Here is a 27,489-nt window from a genome sequence, read left to right as displayed (position 1 = left end):
TAAGCTCACGGTGCGTAGTCTGCTGGAGTTGGATGTTGTCCAGTTTATTGTCCAGGAAGAAAACATTTGAGAGCAGGACAGACGGGAGAGCTGGCCGGCTAGGGTTTGTTTTTAGCCTAGCATGGACCCCCGCCCTCTTGCTGCGCTTTCGCTTCCTCGCACACCACTTACAACGTCCCCTCCCCCGGCCACCGGCATCAGGCAATGCTGAGGATTGGAGGCCTGGTCTACGCAGCAAGCCGAGTTCATGTAGCAAACTACAATTCAAAGTACTATTGTATTACCATTTGATATTATCATTTTACCATGCTACTGCCATAGTACTTTGTTGTAGGGGTAAGTCTGTTAAATTTTAAATATAAATTCACAGTTCAAGTCCCCCAAAATTGTCAACTGTGAATTGTCACAACAAAAAAAAAAAAAGATGGTATGCATGTATGCTTATTATGGGACGATAAATCTTGTGAGTAACAGAGATCGCATGAGTTTTGTAAGTACAATGCAACAGTGCTATAAATTGACATTAAGTTTACCGGAGTGAGTCACACTAAGATTAAGTTTGCCTAAATTGTTTGAAACAAACACACCCAAGCCGCTGTCTGTACACAATACATGAGTCATCTCTACAATACATGTAGAAAATATCCCATGCACCACCAAAGTTTAGCAAACCAGTGAATGCAAAAGAGGTTTTGAAACAGTTGTCAGATGTTTTCAAAACAAGGACTAACAGCAAAAGGACACTGTAACCGGACACTTAAAAACACATTTGTCACATTTATGATGCAGGATCGGTGTTAAAACATCTTTTGAATATTAATACTTTTAAAACAGTCATAAAATATTGACACACACACAGATGAAACAAAGTGACATGTTTTTGACATTTTTATGATATTCATAAAGTACAAGTGGTTGTGTAACAACAGTTTAGAAAACCAAAGTTTGACCTGTTGTGGTAACTCTGAAGACTAAAACACAGCTGTTCTCTAGTACACATTACACTGAAAAAAAATGTAAACTACAAAATGTACTACATGCCGTAACAGCTAAATTAACTGGTCTTATTCAAGTCAAAAAATATCACTGAGCATCACTAAATTAACCTGAATACATAAGATTATCCCAACAAAACGAAATTTTACTAAACTAAAAACTAAAAATTTTAAGGGTTCTGTTTCATTCCTCCTGATTGCCAGAGGCAGTGCTTAAGCACTAGTGGATTATCGCAGCATCAGCTAGATAGGTCGAGAGAATATATCAACAAAGTCACAAAGTGACATAGGCTGAGCCTAGAGGATAATAGCCACATTAGCTCAGCGTTTAGCCTCTTTTACTTTCTCGCCTGAAAGAGATATGTCGTCATTCTCTGTGTGATCCCGCGCTGTCGGCTTACTGTGAAAGTATCGCCCTCGCAAGCTATGACAGTATGCTCCTAAACCTTTTGGATCCGGATTAGATTATTTTGTCGCCGTTTGGTGAGTTTTGTTTTTCATCGTTTATACTTTCACGATCTTTTCACTTTGTGCTTCTCGGTGCTATCCGGTGGCTAGTGTTCACCGCTCTGATAAGTTCACGTTTCTCCACAAATATTTATCTTTAATCTAAATCTTTATTCAGATTTGTGTGATACGCTGTGCTTTGTGCAATCCGGCGGCCAGTTTTCAGAGTGTATATATATTTTTACATATTTTCTATGAGCTTTCCTTGTTGAACTGCCTTCTGGTTCTATCCAGAGGAATTGTATTACTATTTTGTTCATCATCATGGTATCTCACCCGGGCTATTTACCACTCTGTTCGCCTTAGCCTTTCGGTTCTATCCGGGGGTGTTTTTAACAAAGTGATCATGGCTCACAGTTCTGATGGCCATGATGTCTGTCCACCTTGTTAGGGAATTCAACATTTGAGAGAGGCTATCATGGACTCATGCTTTCACTGTAGTCTTTTGCCTATGTCTGAGAGGCGGTTCCGTCTAGCTGGGTTAGACCCTAGATCAATGGTGAAACTCAGAGAGTCAGAGTTACCCCCCACCACATGGATTCTGAAATGTTGTGCATCTGCAGCAGCCGGTGCCATCCCATAAAAAAAAAAAAGACAAATTCACGTAGCTATCATATGGAGGAGAATTCACTTTCTAAGACAGTTGCTGTCCTTTCTTCTGAGAAGTCAGAGCTAAAACAGCTCCTTCAATGCTTCAGCCTGTGGTAACTGCCACTCCTGTAACTATAACACAGGAGGATGATGATAGTTCAAATAAAGGAATTGTGGAAGAGCCTCTTTACTCTCCTTTTCTTTTACGTCATTCTGAATTGGTTGTGCTCTCTACCAGTGCTTCTGACTAATTTTTTCACAATCATATGGGTGCTGTGGATGTTACTTTGCAATCTTGCCCCCAGGATGTTCATTCTGGTCTTTCAGCTGCAGGGGGATCTAGTAACAAGAAATCCTCTTAGGATGACACTTTGGCTGTTCTACAGATGGCGGTTGCTCGTCTAGGGCTGGACAAGTCACCTGCCCAACCAGCCCAGTCCAATTACTTTTTTAGACATTTCTCAGCTAGACTTCCTTTGCTATGCCACCATACAAAGATTTTGTTTCAGAACTTTCTAATTCCCTCACGGGTCTAGTATGCCTAAGCAGCGATCAAAGTCTATGAGTCTATGGCTGAAGCAGATTCCATGTGCAGAAACTTTGACTCGCTGCAAACGATACAACGAGTTGCCTGATTCTAGTGCAATTGGTTACTTTCATTAGGGTGACTTTGGACTCTCTTGCAATGTCTGCCAATCTGTCACATGCTCGGGGCAGACAATATTTTGCATTTCCGGCTTGGAACAATGTTGCCATACAGAGTGTTACTACAGCTTATGAGGATACTGACTGCCAGCACTTCTGTGATTCCACTGGGCTTGCTCCATGTCAGGCCTCTCCAGCGATGGAACAACAGTTTGCGGTTGAACCCCACCAGACATCGTCATCAGTTGATTGTTGTTTCCCACCATTGTGTTCATACATTGACACGATGGAATTGCTGGGCAAATTCGTTTTTAATGACAGGTGTACCCCTAGGTGTCATTCTTTCTCGTTGGAAGGTGGTCACAACTGTGCTTCCCTCATGGTTGGGGTGCAACATGGAATCACAGGTGTATTTGTGGCCGTTGGTCTCAAGATCAGTCCACGCACCACATCAACCTACTGGAGTTACACGCAGTATTCCTAGCCCTGCAATATTTCTTGCCGGTTCTGGCAGGCTGTCATGTGCTCATTCGGTTTGGCAACACCACGATGGTGTTCCCCACCTGAACCATCAGGGTGGCACGAAGTCCCTTAAGTCCTTGTCAAGATTCTCATCTGGCCTCTTCCCCAACTACCGTCACTGAGAGCAGTTCACCTCCCGGGGTCAAGCAATCAGGTATTAGATGCTCTATCAAGGGATATTTTGCATCCGGGAGAATGGAGGCAAATGGCATCATTTCAGCAAAGCAGAAGTGGATCTTTTTGCAGCAGAGGCGACAACCCATTGTCACTTGTGGTTTGCGAGGACAGAGACATCCAGGCCAAACTGCCTACATTTATTTCCTCCTATTTCACTGTTGGGGGATATTTTACACATGATCTCCCTGTGCAACCACAGGGTGTTCCTTGTAGCACCCCGATGGCCAGCCAGGCCTTTTCCTATACTTCTGAGACTACTTCCACTCCGGAAGGATCTGCTATTACAGATGGATGGCCAGATCCAGCCCATCTGCAGCTTTGGGTTTGGCCTCTGGGTCCAATCCTTCTAACTGATTGTGAACCTGCTGTTGTTAATTTTATTGCTAGTGCTAGAGGTACATCCACACGTCAGCTCTACAGCTGCACATTGGAATTTTTGCTCTTCATGGTGCAGGTATCGTGGGTTGGATCCTACACACTGTGAGGTTTCAAGAATTTTTAGTAATTTGCAACATCTTTTGGATGCAGGCAAGGTAATTATACAACCTTCTGAAGAAATTGATTTAACCACTGTCATATGGTTTACTTTTATGCTGCCATTATGTGCTTTTTGGACTTTCAAAATTCTGGCCACCATTCACTTGCATTGTATGGACCTACAGAGCTGAGATAATTTGTTTGTGTTAAAAAAAAAATTTAATAAGAAAAAGTCAAAAACATCTGGGATGTCATGAGGGAATCATTTTTCATTTTTGAGTGAACTATCCCTTTATGGTTACAATTGAAGATACACACTTTTTGTAGTGTAGCTCAGAGAAAATTATGAAACACACTAAATAAATCAAACAAAAAGAAGCTGCCTTCTTGACTGTGTGACGGTAAAATTATACAGTCTTTCTGCTGTTTAGTTCAATTCAATACAATGGTGTACAAAACAGAATACTTGCTCTTCCCAGGCCTGCTTGTAAAAGTATTTACACATTAAACAGGTCTAGACAGTTTTATCCTGGTCTGTTTATCTTGCTGGCCCTGTTCTGCCCCATGAGGCCAGAAAAAGCCTCTACCAGTTGTTTTGCTCCAATGAGAGTAATCAATATACATTCAGAGTTTCTTACAGCATTTTATTCAAGCTTGGATGTAAAATGTTTTGCCTGGTCTGTTTGCATTTAAATGAATATGGTTCAAAGACAATATGCAGGGGTATGTTCTAAGTATTACTTTAGGATGTTAAAAATGGGGAAATGCACTTTAGTTTTCAAATCCCCCTCTTAGTTCACATCTAAGCTGAGATCTGTAACTGAATACTAATCTGAATGTTTGATGAAAAACCTCACATCGTTTTGCAGTACCAATCAAGGATGGATGATTGGAACTGCTAGGAAAAGAAAGAGAGAGAGAGAGAGATAGAGAGAGAAATCTGAAATTCAGAAATACCTGATCCCTGGTCTGGCACTGGTTCTGGTGCCATCTGGCTGATGTAGCTTTCAGAAATGAAGTGAGGCTCAAATTCAGACATCTTCTTCTCCCTTTGTTTCATATCCTCCTCCCCTGCCTCTAGGTCTGCTCTCTCCTCCACCTCCTCCTCGTTCACGGTTGAGTTAAATGTGGGTTTGACCATGGAGATATCAACCAAACTACCATCCAGATGCACTAGCCTGACAAGACAAGGAAAATGTGTGAAAACGATAAAAATAATAAGATAAGCCATTTCACTTTTTTTAATTTGAACATTAATATTTCACACAAAATCTAATCACAAAAAAGGTTCAAACAAAAACTCAAAAAAAAAAAAATCAAACAGTATCTTACTACTTCCATGTACATGAAAATGTTCATGAATAAATTGTAAACTATAAATAAATAAGATTTGTTGATATTGGGCTACTGTTAGTTTAGTTACTAACTACTAACCAATACTAAGGAATTGCTAAAATGGCTCAGAAAATTAGCATTTGTTAGACCTGAGAAAAGGTTTAGCATAATTTATTCAATAACATTAATACATTTGAGTGTGGCTCAAAAACCCAAATATGTTTTGGGGCCAATGTATTGGATACATCCATTATGCTTTGGAAAGAAAGCTTTTCTTAGACAATCTATATTGTTATCCAAAAGCTCTTTTAGTCAATTATGAATTTATCTTTTATGGTTAACTACAGTGACAAAGTATAAGAGACATTCATTATCTATCAGAAGACCAATGGTCCCTACACTAATGTTAAAATAATGATCATAGGAGAACAGAAAATAGTAATAGTAATAGTAATAATGACGCATAACTTATCTGAAAATATCCTTTTGAGTAAAACATGGAATACAGATGACTTTAATGACAACAAAGCAACATCAAACGTCATGTGATTGTGACCAAAACTTTAACTGTACCTGGAGATAGTGCTCTTTTGTTTGTCAGCTACAGTCTTGATGTCGGTGAGCTGTAGGAAGCACTCATGAAAGTAGTGCAGGTGCAGGATACAGACCAGCAGGAAAGAGGTGGGAATGAAGATCCGTGTGAACAGAGCAGGAACTGAGAACTTCTCCAGACCAAGATCTCCCAACCTGCACATGTGATAGTTTAGTTAGTGACGGGCCGTTAATATTGCAAACGCATTTGAATGCACAGACAACCAAAATGCTTAAACATGACATTAAGTGTATCTGAAATGCATTCTTACTTCTCTCTGCTCATTCCAGTCATGTTGGACCACACCTGAATGGAGGACTCAAACTGGAAGGTGTAGACTAGAATAAGTACCAGCATGGTGTACACCACCACTGACATCCAGAAATACTTCAACATCCACCGCCACCTCTCATAGTGCAACTGAAAAAACAGTCATACCTCACATTAACTGACAACAAAGAAAGAAAAATCATTATATCTGCTCCAACATACAAAGCAAATAGATGGCATACAACCCAAAAAAAAAAAAATATGGAGAAAAATATACAAAGCAGACAATAATAATAATAATAATAATAATAATAATAATAAATCAAAGAACAAAAAAACAAAAAAGAGATGATAGACAAAAAAAATACTTATAATCAACAAATAAAAACAAACAGATGGCAGACAAAAACAAACAAACAAACAAACAAACCAAACAAAAACACAAGGAAACCCCCCCCCCAAAAAACTAAACTAAACAAAAAACAGATGGTAGACAAAAATAAATAAACCAAAACACATACAAACAAACAGATGGTAGTTAAACAAAAAACAAACAAACAAATTCATTCTACACTGATTGCAGTCTAGATGTCAGGGTTGTATGTGCTTGTTATTAGTTGTTGTCATTGGTTATCATTGTCATGTTTTTCCCTTGTCCATGTATTTAAGCCTCGTGTTTGCCATTGTCCATTGTCAGGTATTGTGTTTTGTTATGTTGTTTGGAAGTCAAGTCAATAAACTGCACTTGGGTTCATCACACATCATCATCTTCATCGTCTACCTGTTGCCAGCTTATATTACAGAATACCTAAATGAACCCAGCAATCCAGCTTCTTCGTTTTCACCAGGGGAATCGATCCCTGGAAAATTCTGTGGAGGATTTCTGTGCTCTGGCCTGCCGGGTGGACTTTAATGAAGTCGCCCTCAAGGACATTTTCCAGGTGTGATTGAATGAGCCAATCTCTTCCCTGATGCCTGGCGGTCGCAGATAACTGGTTCTACGTTCACTGTGGGGGAGGCTGATGTCGAGCCGGAATCCCACGCCATGGCCGCCAACCCAGAGTCCCACGTCATGGCCGCCAACCCAGAGTCCCACGTCATTGCCGCCAAGCCAGAGTTCCTCATCATGGTCGCTGAGCTAGCGCCATCTTTTGCCCCGGATCCTGAGTCTGCTCCATGCCATGTCACAGCAACGCCTCAGCCTGCTCCACGCCATGTCACAGCAACGCCTCAGCCTGCTCCACGCCATGTCACAGCAATGCCTCAGCCTGCTCCACGCCATGTCACAGCAATGCCTCAGCCTGCTCCACGCCATGTCACAGCAACGCCTCAGCCTGCTCCACGCCATGTCACAGCAATGCCTCAGCCTGCTCCACGCCATGTCACAGCAACGCCTCAGCCTGCTCCATGCTATGTAACAGCAACGTCTCAGCCTACTCCATGCCCTGTCACAGCAACGCTTCAGCCTACTCCATGTCAAGTCACAGCAACTCCTCAGCCTGCTCCATGCCAAGTCACACCAACGCCTCAGCCTGCTCCATGCCATGTGATAGCAACGCCTCACAGCAACACCTCAGCCTGCTCCATACTATGTCACAGCAACGCCTCATCCTGCTCCATGCCACATCAAAGCCACGCCTCAGCCTGCTCCATGGCACATCACAGCCACACCTCAGCCTGCTACTATGCACGTCACAGCTACGCCTCAGCCTGCCCCTTGCCACGTCACAGCCATGCCTGAGCCTGCTCCGTGCCATGAGTTGGAATTGGTTCCCGCCCTTGTGCCCACCCTGAGTTCTCCTGATCAGCCGGTTCCCCCAAGCCACTGACTCAACCATCGCCCTCTGAGAAATCCCAGACACAGAGAACTTTCGAACCTCTGACTCCACCTAGACCCTCTGAGCCCTGGACTCCACCTTGGCCTGTCGATCCCTCGACTTCACCTCGGCTCTTCATTCCCTCGGTTCCACCACAGTCCTTCAGCCTGTTGGCTTTACCGGGGTCCCTCGTCCCTCCAGCTGCTTTTTGAACTGTCGGTCGCCTGGTTCTGCCTTGGCTCTCCGATCCTCTGTCTACGCCTTGTCTCTCTGATCCTTCAGCTCCTCCAGGGACCTCCATCCCTACGGCTCTGCCTTGGTCCTCCACCCCACTGGCTCTGCCTCAGTCTTTCGATACCCCAGCACCACCTTTCTCATCCGAGCCTCCAGCGCCACCTTGGTCCTCCCTGCCTCCAGCGCCACCCTGGCCCTTCGAGTCGGCTTCTCTCCGGGTATCCAGCTCTCCATGGTTTTGCCCCTCGAGCCTCTCATGGCTCCGCCCCTCGAGACTCTCATGGCTCCACCCCCCACGGGCTCCGTCCTGGTCTCATGCTTCATGCCATGTTTTCACCAGACCACACCCCACACATTGTTTCACCATGTTTCCATGTCCTACCACATAACCACTTCAAGTCGCCACAGTCAAATTGATTTTTTTGTTTTGGGGTGTCGGGAGCCACCCCATACATTTCATGTCTTTTAATATGAAAGTTTAGTTCCTTTTCTTGTTTCTTATCATGTGGTTCATGTGATTTCATGTTTCCCTCCATGTTCATGTGTCTTCATGTGGCATTCATTGGTTTATTGTCTTGTTACCTTGTTATCAGTTCTGTCTTGTCATTGGTTATCATAGTCATCTTTCTCCCTTGTCCATGTATTTAAGCCACATGTTTGCCATTGTCAGGTATTGTGTTTTGTAAAGTTGTTTGGAAGTCAAGTCAATAAACTGATAAACAATAAATAAAAAATCTATAAAAAATGATAAAAAAAATGATAAAAAATCAAGTCAATAAACATCAAACATCATCATCTTTATCATCTGCCTGTCATTGCCATCCCATCTTTACACTAAAGATTTGTTTATAATAAATAAAAAGCCAAATGCAAGTTTCTTACTTTAATACTAAATCTACGAATATGAAAATGATAATCATTTATATATTTTACGTGTCAAAGTTCAAGCAAGCGTAGTTTATATGTAATGCCACATGCTCAAGTCAACAAGAGACCAACACAAACCTGATAAAGTGCCACACAAAAAAGAAACATCATCATGTAAATTATCTTGTACATGACGATCCGTCCCTCAAAGCTCACGAAAAAGAACATGCCACCACAGATGTAGATCCAGTATTTGTTGAGCATGACCATGACTGTACTGGCTAGAACGTCCATCATCTCTCTGTGTCCCCCAGCCTCACCATCCAACTCCTCTATAATACACACAAACATGTGTAGAAACACATTGTGACATAACACAGGCAGGTAAGAAAGGACTATTAAGAAACTTTTTCTGGGGCAGCAATCCATAAAAAAAAGGAAACATCATGTTTCTGTGCATCGAAAATTTCTCTCACCGTGTGTGTGTCTCTCCACTTTGACATCAGAAAGATGAGTTTCATCAGTCTGTCTCTCTCTTCTCTCTGTCAAAGCCTGTCTCAGCAACAGCCAGAAACTGAGGAGGCACAGGATCTACTCAAACGCATACACACAAACAAACAAACAAACACACACACCCATTGCAAATACACATCCATCAAAACACACACATCCAACAAAACACAGATTTTGTTATCATATAGGGACATATTGTAAACATTTTAACATATCTAAATAACACAACAGATTGATAGACACAGGCCCAACACATATACTGGTCTTACTTTAGAGCCCAGTTCCCGGAAGGGCACGTCTTTCTTCAGGAAGAGTCCAGGCACTGGTTGCAGTGACTCAAAGCTCCAGATGTATTGCAGGATGATGAGCAAGTTCCCATAGAACACCATGAATGGAGAGGTGATCATTGAGTACTTCCTCCTGTCCCTTACCATCCATAGTGTGCACGACCAGATGAGGAAGACAAAGGTCAGCCAACTCACGTATGTAATACTCCACGCCTGAGAAGAAAATAAGAGGAAATGGAGTCAGAATGACTAAAGGATCCATACAGAGAAAAATACGTTAAGTTTTACATTTACATTTATGCATTTGGCAGACGCTTTTATCCAAAGCGACTTACAGTGCACTTATTACAGGGACAATCCCCCTGGAGCAACCTGGAGTTAAGTGCCTTGCTCAAGGGCCCAACAGTGGCATCTTGGTGGTGCTGGGGCTTGAACCCCTGACCTTCTGGTCAGTAACCCTGAGCCTCAACCACTGAGCCACCACTGCCCCATAAGTTTTAAGTTAACATTAAGCTAGGGTGTTCAAAGTTGCACGTAAACTAACAAAAAGTGCCAAGTTAATACCTTGGTTTTATGGATGTGTACCATGCTAATACCATGGTGTTTTTTGTTGTACTTTGGAGTACCATGTAAATACCATGGTATATGAATTTCTTAATAATTCATTACCATAGTATATATCAAATTACCATTGCATTACAATCTGATGCCAATGATTTAGTTGAACTAACAAAAACTACCATGGTGTTACTATGTTTCTTTAGACATGTATCCATTAACAGTAAAGTACAATAATATTACCATGTTTTCTTGGACAGGTACCATGTAAATAACATGTTTTTGGACATATACCTCGGTAATAATATGGTATTCCTTGAAGTTCATTAAAGTAACATGTAAGTACCATGGTAAATGAATATGGTAATCATTCAGTAACATAGTATATTTCAAATTACTATTGTAATACCATCTGTTAGCATTAATCTAGTTGAACTAGCAGTAACAAAGAGTACCATCGTTTTACAATGTTTCTTTAGACATGTGCCATGTAAATAACATGTTGTAGGATATATACCTTGATAATGACATATTATTTTTGTTCTTCCTTGATGTACTATGTAAGTACCATGGTATTCTTTGTTGTACCTTGGAGTACCAAATAAATACCATGGTATAATAGTTTGGTAATCATTAATTACCATTGTATTACAATCTGATACCAGCAATATAGTTTAAAATCCATAAACAATAAAGTACCATGATATTGCAATGTTTTTTGTAAACATGAAAATAAATATAATAGTAATAACAATTAATAAAATAGTAATAACATGTTTTTTTGGACATGTACCATGTTAAAACCATGGGGTTCTTTGATGTACCTTGAAGTACTTTGTAAATACCATGGTTTATACAGTATATATATATATATATATATATATATATATATATATATATATATATATATGATAATCATTCATTACTATATAGCATGTATCATTGTATTACCCACTGCACTACCGCATTGTACTATTTCAAACAAAACATTACCGCAGTCTTAGGGTTTTTGGACATATAACTTGGCAATACCATGGTATTATTTGATGTAACTCAGAATACCATGTAAATACATGGAATATGAATATACTAATCATTCATTACCATGACATATCAAAGTATCATTATATTATGAACTCATACCACCAATTTAATTGTACTAACAATAACAAAACAGTACCATGGTCTTACCAAGGGTTTTTGGACATATACCTTGGTAATAACACGGTATTCTTTGATGTAACTTGGAGTACCGTGTAACATGTAAATACCATGTTTTATGAATATAGTAATAATTAATTACCATGACACATATTAAAGTACCATTGTATTACCAATGCAAAGCACCACTGTAGTTGTTCTTAGGCTAATAAACTATAACCATAGTCTTACGAAGTCTTTTTGAACGTATACCTTGGTAATACCATGGTATACTTTGATGTTACTTGGAGTACCATATAAATAACATGGTATATGAATATAGTAATCATTCATAACAATGACACATATCAAAGTAGAAATGTATTACCAATTCATACAATCAATTTACAAAAAAGATAATCATTCATTACTGTAGAATGTATCATTGTATTACCCACTCATACCCTCAATGTACTTTTTCAAACTAAATATTACCATGGTCTTACTAAAGGTTTTTGGACATATACCTTGGTAATACCATAGTATTCTTTGAAGTAACTTAAGAGTACCATGGTATTTGTATTTGGTCGTCATCATTCATTACCATATACTGTATACAGTTAAAAAATATATAATTGTACTACCATCTGATAGCATCAATGTACAATGGATCAACCACAGAACATTTTGTAAGAGTATTTATCAGGCTTCCAAGTTTAATTGACTAATCTGGTCTCATTTTGAACCAAATTCCAGCTTTTGACTGTACTTTTGCTGACAGTTCAATGTCCAAAACCTTGCAGTGGTTTCATGAGGAGTTTCTAACAAATTCCCAAAGGTATATGCCAAAAAACCCTCTCAAAACTGACCTCAACTGAGCCTTCAATCAACATGTCACATGCTTATTGGTACATCACATGGATTGTGGGTCACCAATTTAGGACCTCCATTCAGCATGAACCCAACCAGAAAGTTTCTGCACATGGTACATTTACCCTTGTCCATATAGATCTGTCATGAGTAATGACCAAATTGGCCACCTAAGAAAACCAGGCGTGGGTGGGTGACCCCAGCATAGGGGGTATGAAATGACTTCTGAAAGGCACTACTGTCATACTGGACTCACCATCATTGCAATGAGAGCGCAGATGTAGCTCTGTTTCATGATAAACCTGAAGGTCTTCACCACAGAGTTCACACGAACAACCTTTCCAAATGAGTGGGGAACCTTGGAAAGCTCGACATACACAGAGTCCATCTTGTAAACGCTGTCGTCCATTTTCTCTGAAAAAAAAAAGCACGTTTTTTTTTGTTTTTCTTCAGAAAGACAAACAGTTACTGTCGGACCCTGTGAATCATCTAATATCTTGGCCCTTGAAATGAATGTAGGGCTGCATTATTTTTGGCATTTTTGGAACTGCATTTCCAAGAACTTATGGCAATGTATGTGAATATTATATTTTAGGAATATGTTGCAGGTATTTGTGGGAACACTATGCAGCTAAGTGGAATGCAATACTAGCTTACTACTTAAGTGATTACTACAAAGTATACACTGTACACTGCCTACTTTTTAAACAAAATATGAGTGTAAAAGTAGGTATTATCCAACGATAAATGTTTAAACAGTAGGATGCTACATTGTTGTTACATGACCTCATCACGTTATATGTAAGACTGAAACGATTAGTAAACATTATTGACAATAAAAAATTGTTGACAAAAATAGTCGTTGTTGAATAGTCATTTGATGTCATCTAACGTAACATGAGATCACATTAAACTCTAATGATGATGCACGTGAGCAGCACTGCAGTTCGCGCCTGATAGAGGAGAGGATGAATTACACAGCTCACAGTCCAGATGCATCTGATTTCCAAACAGCTTCAGGTGATGTAGATCGCAAAGTATGAGGGAATTATACAAAAATGCAAACTAATTAAATACAGAAGCACTCTCGTTGTGGAATAAGCAGAGCCAGAGTTCTTTAAAGGAAACACCCCGGCGTTACATCTTAAATGCAGTTATATTTAATGCGTTATAGCTTTATTAAAGTTCAAATAATATGGAAGCAGATCATGTAAATAACTACAAACTCCAAAACTGACATTTCTCTGTGCAGTCAGCACCTCTTCTACGAGTTGAGCGAAGTGTACCGATCTATCGGGGAGAGATTGAAACGGCACCTGGCTGAGGTGCACTCTGTCACGGGGATGCTCATCCGTCGAGTGTGCACGCTTAATGCCGCTAGATTATAACGTGATGGCTCGTGACTTGGCTCATGCGTCACTGTGCATTTCTTATCGTGAAGAAAATTGGCAATATGCAGCTTTATTAATAATTTATTTAGTTTGTATTTTGTGAGTTAAAGAGTCCATTTTATAAATGCTGCCATCCATTGAAAGACAAACAGGTACTGTCTGACCCTGTGAATCATCTAATATCTTGGCCCTTGAAAATGAATGTAGGGCTGAGTTATTCTGGGCATTTTTGGAACTGCATTTCCAAGAACTTATGGCAATGCCGGTAGATTATAACGTGATGGCTCGCAATTTATTGAATCATAATATGTGCATCACTTTGCATTTATTATCGTGAGGAAAATTGACAATACGCAGCTTTATTAATAAGAAAGAGTTTGTTTTTTGTGAGTTAAAGATGGATTGAAGTGAACAAAAAAAGTGTGAGAGAGGGTAATCTTTGCCCTATTGTGAACTACAACAAATTACGTTTTTGATTTGTTTTTGTTTTGGCTTGTTTTCCCATATAAATATCTAAAACTCCTATAAAACAACTTACATTTATTTTAGCAGCTATACTGCAGAAGAAAAAATTGTTCTCTGAGAATGTTGAATATAATATAAAAAATACAAATGTTAAAGTATCTAAAAATTCTTTAAAAAAGATGCATTCACCTGAGAATCAGCATATAAGATATGTATACTTGCTTTTAGAGAATAGATCTTGAATATAAGTATATTTTGTCTTTACTGCACTCACAGAAGTGTAACCAAGTGAAAAAATACACTTATATACAAAATACACTTATACACAAAATAAATACTCTTATATTTAAGATACATTCTCTTAAAGCAAGTCTAAATATCTTACATGTTGCTTCTCAAGTAAATGTATCTTGTTTTAAGGATTTTTAGACAAATTTAAAAAGAAAACAAGACAAAAACACTTGATAACAATAGGATATTTTGCAGTGAGTTTCATTACAAAATTAAACAAATTAAGTATTTTTCTTTTAATTCAGTGAATGTCATTTAGAGGTATTTTGAAAAGATGATTTTGTCCACTTTATTGTTAGTAAGCACATTTAATACAACCTTTTATGTTGGGGCACAAGCTGAATAATCGGTAAAGAGCTAATGATTAATAGTTGCAATAATTACCGAATAGTCGAATACTCATTCTAATAATCATTAACATTTATCGATTATCAAAATAAATGTTAGTTGCAAACCTAGTTGCATGTGTGGTGACAAGTTATTATCCTGGAAATAAAAAATGGTTTCCATTAAATTTTGTGTAAAAAATGATCTTTCTAACATTTGGCAATGTGACCAAATAATGAGTCAAAACAGAGCTTTTAAAAATCACATTACTTCCAGTAAATTCATCACACTGGAAATGGAAGGTCACGTCAAGATTGCATTGCATTATGAGATAGTATGTTCTGCTGTGCACATTTTGGCCAATGAAGTACATTATACATACTATATACAGCAGAAATGGTCAGAGCAGTAAAGAGGGTTGATGTATAATGTGTCCATGAACCTATTATTTATCAACATCAAAATTTAACGTAAAATTTTAGCCCATGAAACTGGTCACCCTTTCTTTTAAGATTTTCTCAATTTCTAAAAACTTTTTGTCTTCAGTAGTACATTTTAAATTGTCCTGTGGTGTGACAAATTAATTTTTAAAAATGCAAATATTCCATTTATGGCTTAGAATAGTTTTACAGGTTATTGAATCTTCATACTCGGAACACCAAAAAGGAAAAAAGTCTTTGTCAGTAAATAAGACTATAACATTTGTTGCAAAACATTTAGCTGAACTTTCACCCCATAAACTCTTAGCCAACTATTTTGGAATTTGTTTAGTCATAGGATTGGGGAAGAGGCAGACTTACGTGGATCAGTCCCTGTCTGGTCTGCTTTATAATGAGGGGTTGAGTAAAGCTCCATAGACTTTGGCCCATTTTCATGAGGAACTGATGGGAAGTCCAGTGAGGCTCCATTGGATGTTACAGTCAATACCTGAAAGAGAGTTCACTGTGCATTATGCAATGATTAATCAAAAGCAATGTAACATAACAGTATTTATATTGATTTCAAAAGTGACAGGCTCAAGAATTTATCTATGGTCATTCAGTTTGCTCAATTCAGTGAATGGTGCTCATTAATTAAAGTAAAACTGAAACACAAACCTCTGGCTTGCTGAAGCCATCTTGTGTGGAGAGCAGCTGAAAAAATCATGATCACCTCATGAGGACTACATCTACAGTATACTTTACATTTTTAAAACATGCTAATTCAAAATACGTGACATACATGTGTTTTGCTAAACAAACATTTACGTTATATATACTATTATAGCGTAAATGGTGAAAGAACTCAATAGTAAAAGTGAAAAACTATTATGAAAGTGTAAGATTAGACATACATTTATAATAAGTGTGTGATTATGAAAATGTAGCAATTAAGAGAGACTTTATTCTGAATGATTGACAGACTCCTACATTTTTCTCATCTGTGCAGTAGTGTGCCATTCTCCACAGCTGTCTTTTCTTTTCTGCTGTGTAAACGGCAAAATGGCTTTCAGGAGATTCTGGTTCCTCTTTTACCTCGGGCTCTTCCTCTTTCTCTTTTATCTGCTGACCAACCAAAAGTCTTGTTACATGAATGACCCATTATACATTAGCAACTGTAAAGTTGGCTCTACATTAGCAGACTCATAACAATTAGTTTTGGCCAAGGGTGTCACACATGCAGACTGTTTTGCTGAGATCTCGCTCTCTTCAGTCAGTGGTATGACACACTTGCTGATTAAAATGGTGGAGGGGTGACACCCATAACGAGTGATTTAGGTCATTTTCAGACCTGAAGCTTGCCTCATTGTTCCGAAACAGGGGCTAAAATGTTTACAATGTTGCATTTTCTTCATGGTTAAGTTGGCTTTCACAAAGTTATATTTGAAAATGCAACAAAACTGTCAAATGTCTGTAAAGGTTATTTTTTCCATTATTTCTGTAGAATGACAGAATCACTATGGATTTTAATCAGAGTTTGTGGTGATATGCAGCTGAGTGTGATAAAAAAAAAAAAGTTCTGATCAACTTGTCATCTTGTCAGTTCTTCTCTTCTCATCAAACAAAACAGATGTGTTTTTGTGCTTGAAGCCATTAACTTAGCAGGGAGTCCCAATGGTCAAGCTGAGAGGTGCTAATGTTCTCACTCTGCCCGTTAATTATGTTAATGAAGCTAACAGCTGGAAATCATTGGAAAAATCATATAGTATAGAGTCAGCTTAAGAAGAGTTGATGTATGACAATAAAATATATAAATAACCAAACAAGTTCATTCAGTTTCTGTTCACAAAATCTCCAAAAATGTAATGCAAGCCATATATGCTAAAGGTGCAAAGTACAATTTCTGTGACAATAGTCGCGTCATACAAAATTGCAAAAATAATAATTCTAAAAATGTTTCTCAAAAACTGCTCCATCTGCCATTATTTGATGAAACAGGTTGTCCCACCACAACTCATGCCATTGGTAAAGCCAATGTTGCTGTATCGGACTGCAATTTTGTTTGGTGCCACTAATTGCATAAACATTACACACTGCAACATTAACAATTAGCTGTGAGTGTTTGATTTTGTTATAATGGCCCTAAATCAAACTGCAATCTGACCGTGTTCTCTGATTCCTGTAGCCAAAGGCGGATGAGAGTAGCCAGAGTGTAATACAGAACCAACAACATGATGGGATTGACAAAGTGGTGCCACTCCAGATCAGGATTCACTTTGAACAACCAGGTGTGTAAACAGTCAGTCTGCACCACTGGAGATATGCCAAACAGACTGAGGAGAAGAAAAGAACAAGAGGGGAAATTATTAATTCATCAGTTACACTGGACATTTCAGAGAACCCCCTTAAAAAAAGCTGTGATGATCATAGTGAAAGTATCAGCTTGCGATACCATGGTATTTTGATATACTATATCCTGAACCTGCATTTTTTGATACTGAGGTATTGATATACCTTGGGTCTCCAATGCAATATACCATGAAGATACTACCAAGGTATTTATAAAAAAAGTAATACTATGGTACTTTTATGTAAAGGTCAGTGCAAGTGTCAGAAAATAATTTACTTCAAATTGAGTTTTAGGGGTTAGGTATACTTGGTGACACTTTAAAATAAGTTTGTATTTGTTAACATTAGTTAATGCATTAGGTATCGTGAAATAACAATAAATAATAATTTTTTACATTTTTCAGAATTTATTATCAATTATCTTGGTTAATGTCAATCCATCAAAATACTATAGTTTGTTCATGTTACAGTAGCTCATATTGCATTAACTAATGTAACATATAAACAGAGTTGGGAGCGTTACTTTTGAAATGTATTCCACTGCAGATTATAGAATGCATACTGTAAAATGTCATTTGTAATGTATTCCATTAGATTACTCAAGATCAGTAACATATTCTAAATATTTTGGATTACTTCTTCAGCACTGGTAGATTTTTTCATTGTTTTGACTAAATATTAAATGAAACAGATGACAATAAAATGCAAAGTAATTTCTTCAGTAATCAAAATTCTCTTTGAATGTGTAATGTTGGTGTCCGAGGAGTGGAAGAGAGAGCCGACGCAGGTGTGGAATCCTTTAATTACAATTGCCAAAGTGGAACAAACAATAAATCTTAACATCAAAACCTAACACAATGTAACACTTCAAACATTACACTTCAAGGACTGACAAATAATTAATTTGAATAAATACAAAATAAATGAATAATTAAAATATAAAAATAAAATAATATATTGCAGTGATATTTTCTCACATTTGGAATTTCAGTGGATCTTTTGGTGGTATTTTTGCCCTGACTAAGGAACCTTAAATAATAAAAATGTATTATAATATTAAAGAAATAGTTCACCCAAAAATTAAAATTCTCTCATCATTTACTCACCTTCATGCCATCCCAGATGTGTATGACTTTTTTTTTCTGCTGAACACAAATTAAGATTTTTAGAAGAATATTTCAAGCTCCAAAAATCACATAAAGGCAGCATAAAAGTAATCTATAAGACTCCAGAGGTTAAATCCATGGCTTCAGAAGCGATCTGATAGGTGTGGGTGAGAAACAGATCAATATAAAAGTAAATACCCACTTTCTCTTTCTTTCTAGTGCTGTCAGTAGATCATTTTATCACTGACAGGGATGCGCTGTCAGAGATTATTTTATTTACTGAGATAACAACCTCTGCGGCTCTATCATAAGAGAGAGTCTAACAGTTTTAAAAACGCCCATAGAATGTCTATAGGACTGCCGCGTTATGCTGTTTTATGCTAAGCTTGTAGGATCTTTTTGGTAGAAGGGCTCTGGGGCTGTCTGATTGTGGCGTGTGCATCAGTGTAATGACTGCGGGAGGACACATTACAAAAGTTCCACCATTCATACCAGTGTTTATTCTGTATTAACGGCAAATGCGTTAATCATGTTAAACTTTTTTAATTAATTGCATGCATTAATGCGTTAATTCTGACAGCTCTAATTCTTTCACATTTTAAAAGTGAAAATGGAGATTTATAGAAAAAAAGTACTTAAATATTGTTCTATTTCTCACCCATAATTATCATATCACTTCTGAAGATATAGATTTAACCACTGAGTCATATGGATTACTTTTATGCTGCCTTTAGATGTTTTTGGACCTTCAAAGTTTTGATCACTTGCATTTTGAAGACCTACAGAACTGAGATATTCTTCTAAAAATCATTGTTTGTGTTCAGTAGAAGAAAGAAAGTAATTTTTTGGTGAAATATTCCTTAACTATTCCTTTAAAGACTTAAATCATAAATAAGGTTATCACCCAATCAAAAAAAACTTCCCTAATATATAGCTCTAAGAGTAGAGCAGCTAATTCACTCCAGATTCCTCAAGATTAAGCTTGCTTGTGTTTATTTATTTTTTTCTCTCTCTCTCTCTCTCTCTCTCTCTCTCTCTCTCTCTCCCTTTCTCTCTCTCTCTGTCTCTCTCTCTCAGCTGCTGGAGCCAAAATTGGATGGAAAATAACAACAGCAGATGTCTATTTGACCAGGAATAAAACTAAAAGTGTAAAAGAGATGGAGTGAAAACACAAGTAAAGTCAAAAAGATGACCACTCTTCAATGGTGCTTTATTTTCATTTTACATGAAACATTGCATAATAAACAGGCTTCTTCAGCCTTCATAATAAATCATGGTTTCTTCAGTGGATGATAAAATTATAACTTCTCATAGCCAAAACCCTATTGAAAACTGGATGAGGTGACCAACACGTGCTTCTCCTTTTTTTGTTTTTATACTGCTAGTAAAATCATCGTGTTTTGCAGCTACCTCAAGGAATCTGTAGCCAAACTCAGAAAATATGAAGTTGGAATATTTCGCCTTAGTGTGTGAATCATCCAAAGCCAAAGCGTGACATCCAAGTCCTTATCCCACAGCTGAAAATAGAGTCTACGTTTAAAATATATCACTGAATAGAGCTGCTATTATAAAGTCATAATAAACAGAATATTAAGTAAATGGTGCCATGAGGACAGAGAAGAAAAATCAGAGATCTCCTTAATATCTTAATTATTTCTCTTAAACAGCAATGAGATTAAATTAAGAATGAAGACTTGTGCAACATACTTTGCTCAGATTTGACAATATTACAAAGTATGCAATCAAACATCAGATCCCCTTTTGTTTACAGTGGCATTTTTTCCTCAACCTCAAAGCTTAGGTTTGTTTTGAAAGGTTTATAGGTATATATAATGTAAATTATAATAAATTGTAAATAAACAATTATTTTTTCTATGTAGAAAGTGAATGACATTCCCAGAAACACATATAGTCCATTCTGTATTGGTTGCACAGAACAGACAACCAGACAACCCATTTGGTATTAATATCTTGGTTTTCTAAATCACCATTTTTTTTCCTACCCAAACTAGACCTGTCTCTGGCATCTCAGCTCAGGTGTAATCAAAACTGCGTCCTTGCCACAAATGCTACATGACAAAGCTGGTACTGATTGTGCTGTTTTTGTGATTGGCAGAGAGAGGTTCTTTGTTTTAGTCCCAGAGGCACCAGCTCACAAAATTTACTTTTCTAATTTTCTAATAGTGGAAAGAGCATTGTGTCTAAAATGTTTCTCAGGTTTTGTTTGAGAAAGGAACCACTAAACCTTGTAAAACCATTTAATTCTATGTGGTTGAATAAAGGGGTTTAGTAAAGCATATTTCTTTACTTAAGCTTATTCCTCCCACACATTGTATTTTTAAAGGTAACAGGATTTCTATGCATGTGTCAAATTTGCTTGGCCTGTTTCATATTCACTGCGCTGCATTTTCTGAGCTTGGTTCAAACCTCATTTTACATATGTGAATTATCTGTATCTTTTATGGAGTCTTTGAATGCATGTGAGGTTTCAGGATGTTGATTGCAACCCAAGTGATTGAAGTGACGATGTGTTCGAAATAGCATACTACCAAAACATTTTTACTATTCCTGCAATTACAGCATATGTAGTAAATGCATGGAATGAACATCAGTGAATGAATGTCATGTGTGCATGACTTTATCTTCCAATTCCATAGTCACGAATGAACCAGACGTTATTACAGATTGATCGCACTGTGATGCAATTTGATGATGGTAGTTCAAAAGTTCTGCTTCTAAAATTGGTCTGTGCTTGCCGAAATTTGAACCACTGCCCCTAGTGGCTGAAACTGGAAGTGTTACTGACCTATTTTTTGATGAAATGTCCACAAATTGGCAACAGAAGTGAGTTGCATTGTTAGTTGTAAATAATGAAATACAGTCAACAGGAATGCATGGTTTATTAACCATATACCCTAACCCCAAACCTAAACCTTACTGTCAGTGGAGTAGAAATTTAATTTTGTAGTGAAAATGCATATCGCAATGTTTGCGTAAATTGCTATCAGAAAAATATAAACATATTTGTATTGATACAAAAATGTCTAATATGGGATGGCCCTTGTCAGTAATTCGGCAGAATGGGGTCAATATTAGGGTGCATGAACATTCAGAAGCAACATGCCGATTTCCTGAGCATTTATGCTGGTAGTCCTGGTATGCTGATACAACCTAAATTTTCATGACTTGTTATTGTAAATAACAAGTCATGACTAAGTTGTAAATAACTTCTGTATTTTACGAGATGACAACTGGGTGCTACTCACATGGAACATGATGAGTTAATGTGACGACAACAACGTAGCATACTACTGATTAAAATGTTTGTAGACTCATGACTACTTTGTAACTTACTCCTTTTAAAAAATAGTAGGCAGAATACACTGTATGGGTAGTTTACTTGAAATATTTTCGCGAAGTTAACATTTTAGGTCATGGCATGGTTTTGCCATTTTAAAGTCTTGGTGCTCAGTTACCAATCTAGTCTAATACAGAGACTTCAAACAAATACCAGAACCAGGCTTTCAGAAATTTTGAGACAGCTATTCTTTGTCTGTTTTGTTGTCAGCTAAAGGTTTCGGGGATGACGTTCACAACACATTTTAACGAGACACAACAGTTGTGCAATTAATCTTGCATCCGCCACTAATGGGCCATATTGAAACCTCGCTGCTGGCGTTGCACAGACCTTGTGAACTGTCATTGTAATACAGGCCAGCCACTGAGCGGTACACCATAACAGACTCTAATCGAGACTTAATTTAGAAGAATTGCTTCTACACTACTCACAGGCACTTTTGAGTCACCTTTGATTGTTTTTTCTCTTTTTTCTTTCTCTCCATCTCAAAGCTCAGTAATTCATGTAGTGCTCCCTGAAACCAGCTGTGCAATTTAAGTGGCCAAGAGCGGTCCTGCAGAAATCAGAACCGCCTGGAATTTTGAGGCTAATGCCACCAACAAAAACAGCATCTTAGTGGCTTCTTTTTTGTCAATTTTACGATCTAACTTAAAGAATCAGTCTGTGGGAAGATTGATTAATAATACTGGAAGTCTTTACAGAGCATCATGGTCAGAATCTGGGATAGTAATAGTGACTGTCCATGAGCCATTATATCGATATCTAAAATGTTAATTTAAGATGAGGATGTCCACTATATAGTCATGAATATATCAGTTGTTGAAAGTAGTAGACACAACAGCTGCTTTTCCACTACTGGGCCAGTGCGAGCCAGGGCTATCAACTAGTCAACTGGGGCCAATAAACTCAGACCTCAAGCCGTGAGACCAAACCCACCATCGGGCCAACAGCCCCCCCAGCATCCTGCCATTAATACACCACTTTGGTGCCAACCTCATACATCCCACTACTTTCACAAGCAAGAAGGAGACACATGTTGAGGTATCAGACTCTGGAGACTAGCTAGCCCTCGAAATAAACACAGATTTGTACTGTGCCCGCAATTGTTTGTATTTTTCCCCAGCTGGCCTTCTTTGACTTAAGGGTTTTCAGCGGGCCAAAGGCCATTGGGCGTTTGCCCCAAAGAAACCCAGAGGCACAATGAAGCCCCGGAAGTGACAGTCTGAACCTAACTGGCCCTGGCAAGTACTAGCAAGCCCTCAATTGGACAGACAGTTGAAACGGGGATAATCACAATCTCCATGAGCTTTTTTAAACACATTAGATGTATACAATGTGAAATATTCTCTCTCACAGTAATTTAATTAGAGCATTTTGAATGGCTTGAACATTGAGTGTAAGCAAACCTCCAAAATGTATAACAGTGTACAGTCATCTGCTTCCTCACGCAATAATTTACAGCTAAATATACTATCCCACAAACTTTTAGATTTCATGCCCATTGCACTTTACTCAATTGCAAGGTCTTTCCTGGAGCATTGGGAAGATGCCACAGAAAACACACAGACCTAAAATGAAATTTCTGAAAGCCAAGTGAATATTGACTATTCAATCAGACTTCTTGAAATAGGAAGACACTGTCAGGCTCAAATAGAGCCTGACAGTGTCAGCCTGTATGTTTAAAACTAAAACCAAAAAAATCAAATAGGACAACACTGCCTAGCTCAGAAATTATTGAAATGATGAGCTTAACAGGCCTCAGAGTCTTAAGAGGGCCAATTCAGACGCAAACTCTAAACATGTCAACTAGACATTTAACAAACATAAAATAGACAGGAATCTCTCCATCTCCAACTTTTAGGGATAACCACCATTGTTAGAGCCAGCAACCCCTTCAGCCCTGTTTATATTCACAATATAACACAGCCTCAAGCGACTTGTTGTTTTTATAAAACAGTTACTGTATAGAAAGACAGTGAACATGTGTTTCGCATTCTCGCTGTTACAATATGGTGTATTTTAGCATGGCTAGAAAGCTATTTTTACAAAACAGGACATGCAACCATTACCATTTGTTTAAAATCAGCCTTTAATTATCAACTATGACACATGCTGACAAAAGATCAGTGCACATGGCCTCAAATTGCCTCTTGTAATGCCACATAATAAAGTTGGCTAGATCCCTAGATTAGCCCATCGGTCACCAGACACCCACATTCACATGTATGATTCCCGTTCGCCTGGTCATTCTAATTGAATTTTCCTTTTGTTTTCCATTTTCAGACAGCACTGTAATCTCATTGGTCACAGTAAGGGGATCCGGCTGGATTCTGTCTTTGCCCATGTGCAGGCGGATCGTGCTGGATTGGTTTAAGCTTGTGGTTGGGATGTAAAGCTTTCATGTGCAAAATGAGCAGCAGCAGCATAAATCATGGCATTAACCTGGCTCAACGTCTGCTTGGCACGAAACAAAGTACTACATACTCAAACAAATCCAAATAAATTAAACATTGGTGCCCAGTGAAATGTCCATGACATTTCTTTTTTTTTATCTAACAATTGTGAGAAAATGCACATAATTATATATGTACAGTGGCAAGAACAAATATGTGAACCCTTTGGAATTAGCTGTATTTCTGCATTATTTGGTCATAAAATGTGATCTCATCTTCATCTAAGTCACAAGTATAGACAAACACAATGTGCTTAAGCTAACAACACACAAACAATTATAATCTTTCATGCCTTTATTGAACATATCCCATTAGTGCTGTGGAAAAAGTAAGTGAACCCTTGGATTGAATATCTGGTCAATCCTCCTTTGGCAGCAACAACCTCAACCAAGCATTTACGGTTGCTGCGGATTAGACCTGCACAAGATTCAGAAGAAATTTTGGACCATTCTTCCTTACAGAGCTTATTCAGCTCAGCCATATTCTTAGGATGTCTGGTGTGAACGGCTCTCCTGTAGGATATCTTGATCAATTTGGGAATACATTTTTCCTTTGATGATGGCAAGCTGTCCAGGCCCCCAGGAAGCAAAGCAGCCCCAAATCATGATGCTCCCTCCACCGTACTTCACAGTTGGGATGATGTTTTCAAGTTGGTATACGGTGCCCTTTTTACAGCATACATAGTACTGCATGTTCTTCAAAAAACATTCAATCTTAGTTTTATCAGTCCACAAAAACATTTCCCAGTAGCGTTGTGGAGTGTCAACATTGTCTTTGGAAAAATTCGGGCAAGCAGTCATGTTTTGTTGAAAAGCAGCAGCTTCCATCATAGCTTCCTGCCATGGACACCATGTCTGTTAAATGTTTTCCATAGAGTAGACTCAAGAACAGAGATGTTAACCAGTTCCAATGATCCCTTCATTGTCCATGTCAGCAGATTCTTCAAGTGAACAGGAAACTCAAAATATCTGAGTGCTTTTTATAAGTCAAAGTAGCTCTAACCTACACCTCCAATCTCGTTTCATAAATTGGATGCCTCTAATTAGCTTTTGTTAATGCCATTATCTATCTATCTATCTATCTATCTATCTATCTATCTATCTATCTATCTATCTATCTATCTATCTATCTATCTATCTATCTATCTATCTATCTATGAAAAAGAGAAACTAGTCAACGTCATTAATTGACTAGTTGATTGTTAAAGTAGCCAACCATAATGGCCAATCCCTACCTGGCATAACTGTCTCCTGGTGGAACAGCCTCCTGGAAGAATTGGAACTGGTAGAGGTAGAGCATGATGATATGACCAGCACTGAAGATGGCCATGAGTACGCACAGAGAGCTGAAGAGGAGAGGGTCGAAGGTACGACAGAAAGACCACCAGGTGCACAGGCCAAGGAAGGTGAAGAAATACACAGTGGAGGTCAGAGAGGGCAACATTATACCTGGAACAAGAGATGTATTGAGATAAGAAAATCTACTTTTTTCGTGGAACACAAAAGCAAGCATATCGTGATCAGGAACTGTCAACCTCCAAAAAGGACAAAAAGCCCCACAAAAGTAGAACATATCTCTTGTGATGCTTTCATTGTATAGAATAGAGCAGCATAACATATAAAACATCTCGTCTTGAGCTCAATGTAAAACGGGTTTGGAACAACATGATCACAACAAAAATCTAATTTTCATTGTACTTTAATGATCTGGGCTGGCAACCAAAAGGTTGCAGGTTTAAAACCCAGAAGGGATGGTTAGAAATGTACTGTTGTTGTTTGTTAGTGCTGTTTCTATTTTATTTCATCATGTTCTTATAAAGAGAACAATGCCAATAATCTTTTTTTTCTGTCTGAATTAACTTGTTCCTTTCATCTTCAGTTTGTAAATGAATGCAATTACTGCAATAGATTATATGTGGTGAGTGATGTTCTCAACACTACCTACCTGTGAGGCCTAATAATATGGTTATGACTACTTTTCCTGCAGTGGTAATCAGATTGCCAATGATCTCTTTGAGTTTGGACGCCATGTCTGCTATTTGTCGAAGGATCTTCATTTTGGTGCTTTCTTGAACGTCACCCTCCTCAAGCTCTCCCTCCTCCATGTCCACTTCCTCCTCTTCAGGAAGTTCACAGTCTTCATCACCCAGCTCAAAGTCTTCAAAGAGCAGCTCATCCTCCAGCTCCAGTTTCTTCTCTTCATCCTCTTTTTCCTGAAAAGATGAAAGCGAAGACTTATGTTTTAGATTATGTTTATTATCAATAAGAATTTAATCATAGCAACATAGAATTCTAGTTGATTTCCAGGGACACACATATTTATAAAATGTATACATTGAATGCATTATAGTCGTTTTGGATAAAAGTGACCTGCTAAAATTAAACTAACTAGCTAGGGCTGAGTATTGACACAGATTTCCCAATTCGATCCCTTTCTATGTGTGATTTTTTTTATCAACAACTGACTGTAAAGAACAGAAAGATTATTAAAAGACACATTATTCAGCGAAAAATGAATTGCGTGGATCTCGTCTTTGACACATCACAGAGCGTGTCAAACCAATTTTTACTCTCAACACACAGGCAAATGATCTTGATGCTGAACTTCTTCTCCACTATACTACTCAATCACTGGTGTTTACCATCCAGTGTCTAATCACAGACATTGGTTACATTACTAGTCACACAGATTACATTACTGATTACGTTTAAAAGTAATAATTACTAATTACTTTACTTTTTAGTTACTTTCTAAAACACTTCCGCTGAACAAATTCATTTAAGTCTTTTTGGATAAATAAGTCTGCAAAATGAAAAACTTGCTGATAAAATGTATGCCTTACAGGCTAGCCAGCAATATAAATAAATATATAAAATAGCTATAAAACACATATCTAAGGTGTGCACATGGAAGTTGTTATTATAAATGATTAT

General features: G+C 38.0%; 1 protein-coding gene across 1 annotated transcript in view; it reads right to left on the bottom strand.

Annotated features, from left to right (window-relative positions):
- LOC127634048 (piezo-type mechanosensitive ion channel component 2-like) overlaps nucleotides 1-27,489 on the bottom strand; it is a 171,881-nt gene that overhangs the window by 46,887 nt on the left and 97,505 nt on the right. The window contains exons 6-18 of the mRNA XM_052113448.1: nucleotides 26,501-26,768; nucleotides 25,791-26,004; nucleotides 17,455-17,623; nucleotides 16,281-16,412; nucleotides 15,969-16,004; nucleotides 15,672-15,798; nucleotides 12,654-12,811; nucleotides 9,812-10,042; nucleotides 9,506-9,620; nucleotides 9,168-9,361; nucleotides 6,113-6,261; nucleotides 5,823-5,996; nucleotides 4,872-5,092 (exon numbers count right to left, since the gene is read on the bottom strand). Coding sequence (XP_051969408.1) covers nucleotides 4,872-5,092; nucleotides 5,823-5,996; nucleotides 6,113-6,261; nucleotides 9,168-9,361; nucleotides 9,506-9,620; nucleotides 9,812-10,042; nucleotides 12,654-12,811; nucleotides 15,672-15,798; nucleotides 15,969-16,004; nucleotides 16,281-16,412; nucleotides 17,455-17,623; nucleotides 25,791-26,004; nucleotides 26,501-26,768 — 2,188 coding nt within the window. The remainder of the gene's footprint in view (nucleotides 1-4,871; nucleotides 5,093-5,822; nucleotides 5,997-6,112; nucleotides 6,262-9,167; nucleotides 9,362-9,505; nucleotides 9,621-9,811; nucleotides 10,043-12,653; nucleotides 12,812-15,671; nucleotides 15,799-15,968; nucleotides 16,005-16,280; nucleotides 16,413-17,454; nucleotides 17,624-25,790; nucleotides 26,005-26,500; nucleotides 26,769-27,489) is intronic.

Source organism: Xyrauchen texanus, chromosome 41, assembly GCF_025860055.1.
Source record: "Xyrauchen texanus isolate HMW12.3.18 chromosome 41, RBS_HiC_50CHRs, whole genome shotgun sequence".
In the NCBI taxonomy this organism is placed as follows: domain Eukaryota; kingdom Metazoa; phylum Chordata; class Actinopteri; order Cypriniformes; family Catostomidae; genus Xyrauchen; species Xyrauchen texanus.
The sequence above is the reverse complement of the archived record's forward strand: the minus strand, read 5'-3'. Positions and strand labels throughout refer to the sequence as shown.